Here is a 10,093-nt window from a genome sequence, read left to right on the forward strand (position 1 = left end):
GTGGGCTGGCCTGTCCCCCTACCCAGCAGTTCAGTGGGAGCTCTGATCCAGGGCCTCTTGGGAGAGTTGACTGCTACGCAGCTGGGGGTGGACCCAGGAAAAGGAATTTTTATTTCTGTTTTCCTTTTTCCCACTCCCTCTTTCCATGCATCTTATCTCTCTGGGTAACCATTCTAACCTGCTTAATGTGTATTTTATGAATTATGTTTTCTCTCTGTGTTTTTTTTTCTGGTTTGTGTGCATGTAAGTTAAACATACATAAGTAGCATTAAGTTTTATGTCTCATTATCTTTCTTACTTTGCTCATATAGCACTATAGCTCTAGGCTATATGGCCTATAGTTAATCTTTTGCTTCGAACTGTTGCAAAGTCTCCACTTCAATTTACCTATTCCTTACCCAGTGGTGGATGTCAAGAGACACCTTGTTGTTTTATTTGCACTTCTCTGATTAGTCATTGGGTTGAGCATCTCTTCCTCTGCTCAGAGGCACTTCAGGCTTTCTCTTCTGTCAATTGTTCTGTATACTTTGCCCATTCTTTCTGTTGATGTTGAAGTTTCTAATATATGCTAGTTAGATATCTTCTTCCAATTTGTTATATTGCTATTTACTCTTTCCGTGGAGTCCTCTGCTGAACAAAAATGCTCATTTTTGATAGAATCAAACTCACCAGTTTATTTGGCTTTACAGATTCTCACCTTTGGAAAACAAACATATTTTCCTGCATTTTCTTCTAATTAGAGGGGATCTGTAGTGGTAGAGATCTTATCTCTTGCTGGAAAAAGGTCAGGAAATAATAGGTAGACAGTTGAGAATGATTCTCTCAATATCTATTCTACCCTCCTTCTGGTCAGGTTAAAAAGCTAAAAATTACATATCCCAGTTTCCCTTGCAGCTAGAGCCATGGATGTGAATTAGTTCCCACTAATTAAATGCTCCTGTGTGAGGTTTGAAGGGTGGGAGAGAGGTGGCTCTCATTCCTTACTGCACATCAGAATCCCCAGGAGGCCAGTTACAACAGACATTGCTGGGCCCACCTAGTAATTCTGTAGGTGTGGAGCAGGAGCCCTAAGTTTGCATCTCTAAGAAGTTTCCAGGTGATGCTCAATCCCAGGGTTCAGTTATTGTTTACCAACTTTGTGAGTATGAGGGGCATTCTTTGTGGTGGCAATGGTCACAGTGGCAACTGGAGCTTCTTGAGCAGTAGGTCATATCTATTGTGAAGTCACTTCAGGGGCATCCTCACACCTTCTCTAGTCATTCAAAAAACTGTAAGTGGGCTTCCCTGCTGGCACAGTGGTTGGGAGTCCGCCTGCCGATGCAGGGGACACGGGTTCGTGCCCTGGTCCGGGAAGATCCCACATGCTGCAGAGTGGCTGGGCCTGTGAGCCATGGCCGCTGAGCCTGTGCGTCTGGAGCCTGTGCTCCGCAACGGGAGAGGCCACAACAGTGAGGCCTGCGTACCGCAAAGAAAAAAAAAATGAGGAATGCTATATTATTTTCCTCTTCTCTAGAAAACTGAAGCTCTAAAAGTTAAATTACCCAAAGTCATAAAACTAGCAAGACACAGAATTGGGTCTAAAACCTAGGACTTCTGACCACCAGTCTGTTTTGTTTTCACAAAACTATGCTGCTCTGCTGTAGGTTATTTTATGTGTAGCAATTTATTATTGTTCAGTAAACTTAATTTATTGAATTTTTGGACATAGAGGATAGATTTTATTGCCAATTTCGGTTGCATGCAAAAAATTTACCAAGGCAGTATAAGCGCACTATAGAAAATCAGAAATACAAATAAGCAAAAATAAAATACCATTTTCTTGCTCCTTGGAGACAGTCATCATGAGTGTCATTTTAGATTTTTTCAATGCATATATGTATTTACATGTGTGTGAGCATATATGTATTTTTAAAAAAAACATTTTGTTACCTGCTTTTAATGTAAGTACTTTCAAATACACTGTCTCATTTGATTCCTATAATAGTAATAACAGTAGCTAAATTTGTCACCCTGCTCCTCTACCTGTAGACTGACAGTAAAGAATGGCAGGAGGTTGAGGGGCACAAGATGGTAGACTTATGAGAACCCTTCACCCATATATTCTCATTCATAAGGGAAATATGTTTATAAGAATATGTACTTCTCAAGAATGCATTCAGTAATATATCATCTGTGAAAACGTTGCTAATGCAGATTTTAAATTAAACTTTTTCTTTTGAGTTAATTGTAGATTCACATGGAGGTACAAGAAATAATACAGAGAGATCCTGTGTACCCTTTATGCAGTTTCCCCAATGGTGACATTTTCCAAAATTATAGTACAATCACATGCGGGATATTGCATGTTGCCATAGATAATCCACTGATCTTACTCAGATTTCTCCAGTGTTATTTATACTCATTTGTGTGTGTGTCCATTTACTTCAATACAATTTTATCACATGCATCGATGTGTGTGTCCACCAGCACAGTTCAGATAAAAACACATCACCTTCATTTTCTAATTTTCGAAATAATAATTTGGTTTCTTATTATCCTCCAAAGATGATTAGTTATTTTTCTTTAGTATCTTTATACTCTCACTAACTTAATCATGTTTTATGTTTTCCAGTCCATTGCAATTATTATCCTTTTGTTGCTCAAATTTTTTTACCTTTGGCCTGTGGTATTCTCTTCAGTTTGTCTCTTTAGTCTTTTGGACACAGTGCTATTAGCCTCTAATATTAATGACTATCTGATAGGACAAGATGTTCTAAGCTCCTCTCATACATTTCTCTCTTCAGACCACGAATTAACAATTTCTCCAAGAAACTTGGTTACTTTTAGTGCTGAAATGGCATTTAAAGGCCAAAGAGTAGGTACTATAAGGGTTCATTGCTTCTGGGTTATTGTTTCTAGTTCTTTTGAAAAAGTACTCAAAAATTTGTATTACGTGGTTCTTAATAATTTTACTAGGATATGTTTCCATATTCATTCTTCAACAATTTTCTTAGGTGTGCTGTTCCTTTTCAATATATCAAATATATATATAAATATGTATATTTAACTGGGAAAAATTTCTTGAATTATATTTTTTATTATTTGTTCTGTTCCCTTGCTTTGGTTTTCTCCATCGTGGCTCCTAATCACCATAGATAAGATGTTCTTTGCCTTGTGTCTGCATCTGTTACTTCCCATTCATTCTCTTAGTTTATTTTTTCTTCTTCTTTTCATCTATTTTTCTCACCTTCTAATTTCTTGAAGTATTATGTGTTGTGTTTAGTTGCTCTTCTATTATTTCTAATTCAGTTTAATTTCCTAAATCATTTTTTCCTTTATTTCTAGTAATTTCCTGAGTCATTGTGTAATTATTGACTTTTTCTAATTCTGAGTTTTGTTACTCTTTCATACCTTGTATCATTTAAAAATGTGTTTTAGCTCATTTTGATAGAATGTAATAGGATTCATTCATTGTGGGCATGTGCTATGGACTGAATTGTGTTCTTTCCATAAGCCATTCACTGTAAACATTTAAAAACTGGACAAAGTATATAAAATAATTGTTTTTAGATGTTGGACAAGAGGTGATGCTGAATTATGATCTAAGACAGAAGAGGAACATATGAGGTGAGTCCTATATTCACCCTGACTCTTTGTCAGGAGAGACTTTCCATATCATAGCCCAAAGAAGATATATGCCAACAGAGCACAGCATTGTTTTGTGAGTTGAGAAGAAGCAGACTAGAGTTTTGGGAGGCTGAAGTAGGTGGAATGGGTAGTAAAGTATATTGAAGCCACAGAGAAAGAACTCCAGGAATTTGTATATGGGTCCTTGTGTCTTTGTCTAAGCTTTGACAAATGCATAAGCTATGAATTTCTAACATAAAACTCGATGAAGCTGGGCAAAGTCTAAATCTTTGGAAAGTTAAGTTAAATAAATTATCAGAGCTTATACAGGACTGTGTGATGTTTTTGTTCCATCCAGCCAGTGAGGAGATCTCCTTGAACACCTGTAGCATTCCCTAGAGAGCCAAGGTTTATGTCTTAACATTAGGGCTAAATTAGTTCTAGAATAAAAGCTATACTTCATATGTACTAACAAAACTTAAATAAACCTCAAAAACACCAAGACAATCTATGAGTAGTTTAACTGGCTGCAAAAACAAACTTTAAAATATTTTAAAGAAACAAAAAACAATTAAGAGAGCCAACAATGTACAGCACCCTATCAAAATTACTAGACATTCAGATAAGCAGGAAAATGTGTAAGAAAAGCAGGAGAAAATACATATAAATAGAAATATCACATCTGATGAAATTAAGACAAAAATTTTAAAACAGCTATTATTAAGTTATTCAAGGATTTAAATGAAAATGTGAATATAATGAAAAGAAAAATGGAAGATACAAAAAAGAATGAAATAGTACTTTTAGAGATAAAAAATATGAAATAGAGATTTATTGAATGAACTTAATAGCAGACTAGACATTGAAGCTAAAAGATCAATGATAGAGAAATAGAAACTATTAAAATAAACCTCACAGAGGAAAATGAACAAACTCAATAAACTGCAGAATATCCAGTGGTCTAACAATGGTGTAATTAGAGTCCCAGAAGGAAGGGAGGAAACAAAAACATTTGATGATACAATGGCTAAAACATTTTATACTTGATTGCTGGAGATAGAGATGATAAATGAAGTAAGAAATGTTGAGGACTGTTGAGTTGGGTGCTGGGTACATGGGTGTTTACCAAACTAGTCTCTTTACTTCTTATATGTTTAAAATTTTTTATATTAAAAGTTTTAACTTAAAATAGATAATAGATCTACGAGTAAAAGCAAAGACTTTAAAACTTCTAAAAGAGGGGCTTCCCTGGTGACGCAGTGGTTGAGAGTCCGCCTGCGGATGCAGGGGACATGGGTTCATGCCCCGGTCCGGGAAGATCCCACATGCCGCGGAGCGGCTGGGCCCGTGAGCCATGGCGGCTGAGCCTGCGCGTCCGGAGCCTGTGCTCCGCAACGGGAGAGGCCACAACAGTGAGAGGCCCGCGTACCGCAAAAACAAAAAACAAAAAAACCCAACACTTTGAGTTGTGGTTATTTTACTAATTTTAAGATAAAAATTTGGAAACTCATAGAAAGGCTAAACAAATTTCTCACGATCACATAGCTACTAGGTAGTAGAACCAGGGTTTGTGCTGAGGTCTACCAGATTCCAAAATTCATGCTCTGATTACTTCTCATTCAACTAGGATATATTTCAGAGTGGAAGAAAACTACTAATTTTTCTGGGACAATAAGCACAAATTGGGACTGTCCTAGAAAACTAAGACTTAGAATCTAGCCTTATGAATTCTACTTTCTACTTCCTAACCATTGGTGATACCCAGATAAATAATGGAGCCGTTGAAAAGACAGCTACTTTTGGAGAAAGGAAAATGTGTTCATCCTTGTTCTCAGTGAGTTCAGATATGACCACAGGATGGCCTCTTGGAAATATCCAGAAAAAGTTTGGATACACAGGAAAGGAACTTAATAGAGAATTGAAAACTAAAGACACAAATTTGAGAGCCATTTACATGGAGGGACTGTTGAAGCCATGAAACAAATGAGCTCACAGAGAATTTAAGAAAACAAAACAGTATGAAAGGTTAAGAACTGAACCCTGGGAAATGTAAAATAACAAGGGACAGACATAGCAAGAAGAGCTTATAAGGGCGATGGCACTATTAGGCTGTAAGCTTCTTTCTGGCATGCATCATGTTTTCTTGCATCCTTGAACCTCACATATTACGTTGTCAAATACATTTATTAAAAACAATTTAACATTAACTATTATACAGGCCCATATGACTACTGAAAGATGAATTTAATTCTATCTACTTTCTCAGGAGCTAATGGAGACTATTTCACATGAAGCCCTCTCAGATGCCATCTTTTCTCTCTGGTCAGGTTTGTGCTTCTTATCGAAGCTGGGAATCCTATGATAGGTAGGGATTGGTTTGGGGCCATACTTGCACAACCCCGATGGACTACCAGAAGTCTGACAGCTAATACACATGCATGAGACGTATTCGCAAAGACATTTTATCATATGCAAATCTTCACATGCCCTGTAATGTTTTATGTATAATATATAATTTAAGTTAGAAATAAATAGAAGAAAGTCATTTCTCAGAGATTCAAGTTTTGGAAAGGTGACAGTACTATACAAATAGAAAAACGAAACAGGTTATTTTTTTAATTTTTTTGCTTTTGCTTTTGCTTTCTGCTTGTACTGGAGCAAGGCATCAGGTAACATGGCTTTAGAGAAACCCTGCTTAAGATGCATTTGGAAATGGGGTTGCCCTAGCAACTGTCTCTGAAGTAACAAAATCCCCTAAGAGCTTTCTGAGAACCCCCGAAAGTCTTCTTTGTACTTGGAACTCAAGGAGAGCCTATTTTAATTTCATTTTAATGAATTATCTTTCTTAATTTTTAACTTTTGTGCAGTGGGACTGAGATTCATTAGGGTTACTTTGGGACATGGAAAATTCTAAATGTATATCAAAAAGATGAGGCACCATCACCGCGGAGTCTTAGCTGAGGGTAAGTAGGTAATCACTGATATATGTACACAAACTCATAAACATACACAGGCCTGAGTGCAGTGATTTTAGTTAGACTTGCTTGAAGGAGACAGACTTCTGCCTTTATATTTTGATTTCATAACCTTTGTAGGAGGACTTCTGCCATTAACCCAGGACCAAAACCCTCTCTAATCCACCAGCACACCAAACCTCAAATTTCCCCACATCAAAATTTATTTCTTGGCTATGAAATCTGTCGTCCTTAATACATAAAAGCCCCTGGTAAGAGGTGCAGAGTACAAGTTGCCTCTTTAGTCCCTATTTGAATGAAGTTCCTTCCTGAGAACTATTTGAGAACGTGTGCAATTTACAGTAGCCAGGACTGATGTCTAGAGAGAAACCGGGTGCCATCAGTAACACACATTAAGTATCTTTAAGAAGCCCAGGGCTTCCCTGGTGGCACAATGGTTGAGAGTCCGCCTGCCAATGCAGGGGACACAGGTTCGTGCCCCAGTCTGGGAAGATCCCACATGCTGCGGAGCAGCTGGGCCCGTGAGCCATGGCCACTGAGCCTGCGCGTCCAGAGCCTGTGCTCCACAACAGGAGAGGCCACAACAGTGAGAGGTCCGTATACCGCAAAAAAAAAAAAAAAAAAAAAAAAAGAAGCCCAGCAACGTCCCTGGCCCCTATGAAGTTTAGAGTTGGACAGACCAGAGTCTGACTTAAGATTCTGGAACCTACAAGCTGTGTGTGTGTCTCCTTTTAAAGTGACGATTAATAGGTCTAGCCTATTAATAGGTTGTTGTGAGGAATTAATGAGATGAAATTATTTGTGTATTGCTTTGGATCCTTCGTATGAGGGTCCTGGGTCAGATACAGTGTTTGGTACACAGTAAGTGCTCAAAACAAAGTAGCAAGAATTATTTTTCCCACATCGCTTTGCCCTTACATGTGCTTTAAAAATGTAAACTCTGTAAATGAATAGGCCATTAAAAGCCATGTCAAGCATTATCAAAGATGTAAATAAACATTTCTTCTTCCTTAGGGAAGGTGGTCTCTGAAGCAGTGATCCTGAGGGAGTCTCTTGTAACTAGGTCACCTGAGATCTCTAATCCGGAATAAAGCTCTTTATCGTCTCCTGTGCATTAGGAGAGGATGCTGTTTCATCCCTGGAAGCTGGACAGAGGCTTGGGGCAAAGCCACAATCAGAGATCTTGTTCTTCTGTTCAGCAAGAGAATCAAGATAAACTAGGGGTTTTGATCCTTAAAGTACAGAAGCAGAAGCAGAGGACTCTGAGCTCCAAGTTTTCACCTTCTTTTCACCAGGGCATTTGAGTCTCCATGAAGGAGGTGGATGAGAGCCAGTAGAGCACAGCACTGTGACTACAAACAGAAGGAGGGTGAGTGCCTGCCTGACCTGGTCTGTGCTGTGGCAGCGTGGTTACAAGCTCAAATTCTGAGCCAGACCACCTGAGTTCACCTTCTGCTGCAACTTAGAAGCACTGGGACTTGTGCAAGTCACTTAAACCCAGTGCCCTCATCTGTCATGTGGGGATAATCACAATGACACACAGCATTTAGATCAATGCCTATCCCATAGTTAGTGCTCAGTAAGTGTTCTTTTTCTTTTTCTTAAAGTTAATTAATAACTTTACATTACGACTCCATTATTATTGTCACATAATAATTCCATGGCCATTCCAGCCAAAGACCCTGGGCACACAGCCTCATCTTCTTGCTCTACTGAGTTCTGGCCCCAAGGTGGAAGGTCTAGGCACGGTTGAGTGGCTTCCACGTCTCAAGAGTCACCCTAGAGAAGGGCTTACATACTTGACCAAGGGCTGTAGCATGGAGGAAGTGCCCAGAAGGGACCCTTACTCTGGAGGTAAATTTCACCCACAGGTTACTAGGATGGTTCAAGGTACTTGGGGACCCTGAAAAGAGAGACACAGGTATGATGAAATGCCATCTTCCTGAAGTTCAAAAATCTCTCTGTTCAAATGCCATTCTCAAGAAGGGTTGGGTTTTTTTTTGTTTGTTTGTTTTGAGGTACGCAGGCCTCTTACTGCTGTGGCCTCTCCCGTTGCGGAGCACAGGCTCCGGACGCGCAGGCTCAGCCGCCATGGCTCACGGGCCCAGCCGCTCCACGGCATGTGGGATCTTCCCGGACCGGGGCATGAACCCGGGTCCCCTGCATCAGCAGGTGGACTCTCAACCACTACGCCACCAGGAAAGCCCTCAAGAAGGGTTTTTTTCTGAACAACTCTTCGTTTTCCCTCACAGATTCTCCTAGAGGAGAATGGCTGCAGATAACATCTTCTCTGTGACAGAGTTTATCCTCGCAGGCTTAACAAACCAGCCAGGACTCCAGATCCGCTCTTCTTCTTGTTTCTAGGTTTCTACATGGTCACCATAGTGGGGAACCTGGGATTGATAACTTTGATTGGACTGAATTCTCACCTTCATATTCCCATGTATTTTTTCCTCTTCAACTTGTCCTTCACAGATTTTAGTTTCTCTACTGCCATCATCCCCAAAATGCTGACAAGTTTTGTCCCAAACAAGAACATCATTTCCTATGCAGAGTGTATGACTCAGCTCTTTTTCTTTTGTTTTTTTGTCTTTTCGGAACCTTTCATCCTGTCAGCAATGGCATATGACCGCTATGTCGCCATCTGTAAACCACTGGTGTACAGGGTTACCATGTCTCCTCAGGTGTGTTTATTCCTTTTGTTGGGGGTCTATGGGATGGGGGTTTTTGGGGCTGTGGCTCATATAGGAAATATGGTATTTCTGACCTTTTGTGCTGGCAACCTTGTCAATCACTATATGTGTGACATTATTCCCTTCCTTGAGCTCTCCTGCAATAGCTCTTACATAAACATACTAGTTGTCTTTATTGCTGTGACTATTGGCATTGGGGTGCCTTTTGTTGCCATTTTTCTCTCTTATGGTTTTCATTCTTTTCAGCATTTTCCACATTAGCTCCACTGAGGGAAGGTCCAAAGCCTTCAGTACTTGCAGTTTCCACATAATTGCAGTTTCTCTTTTCTTTGGGTCAGGAGCTTTTACGTACCTCAAATCACCTTCTATTTCACCTCTTCACCAGGGGAAAGTGTCCTCCCTATTCTATACCATTGTTGCGCCCATGTTCAACCCATTAATCTATAGCCTGAGGAATAAGGATGTCAAATTTGCCCTGAAGAAAACCTTGGGCAGAATAACCTTCTCTTGAAGAAATATTAGAAATTGAGAAATAGGATCCAAGAATTTTTTACTGGAGTGTTTATTATTATTATTACTATTACTATTGTTGTTGTTATTATTTGGTGTGGACTCCAAGCTCCAGTGCTTCCTTTCTATGCTATATGTAGAGGAGATTTTAACTCTTTCCCAAGTGATTTATCCTCCTTCACCCTCATTTCCCAACTCTTTCTTCTTTATTTTACAAAAATAGTTGGTACTATGGAATGGGACTTAGGAATCATTTAATCCAGTGCCTTTATATAATACATCACACTTTGGAGACTGAGAAATGTTTGT

General features: G+C 39.3%; 1 protein-coding gene across 1 annotated transcript; it reads left to right on the forward strand.

Annotated features, from left to right (window-relative positions):
• Positions 1 to 8,849: 8,849 nt before the first annotated feature.
• Positions 8,850 to 9,785, forward strand: LOC114887396 (olfactory receptor 8B12-like). The gene is given in 3 exon segments (XM_029209089.1): positions 8,850 to 8,919; positions 8,922 to 9,502; positions 9,504 to 9,785. Coding segments are annotated over 3 exon segments (933 nt in total).
• Positions 9,786 to 10,093: the final 308 nt, after the last annotated feature.

The sequence above is a fragment of the Monodon monoceros genome, unplaced genomic scaffold, assembly GCF_005190385.1.
Source record: "Monodon monoceros isolate NGI ecotype Baffin Bay Population unplaced genomic scaffold, NGI_Narwhal_1 Super_Scaffold_7, whole genome shotgun sequence".
NCBI classification, from domain to species: domain Eukaryota; kingdom Metazoa; phylum Chordata; class Mammalia; order Artiodactyla; family Monodontidae; genus Monodon; species Monodon monoceros.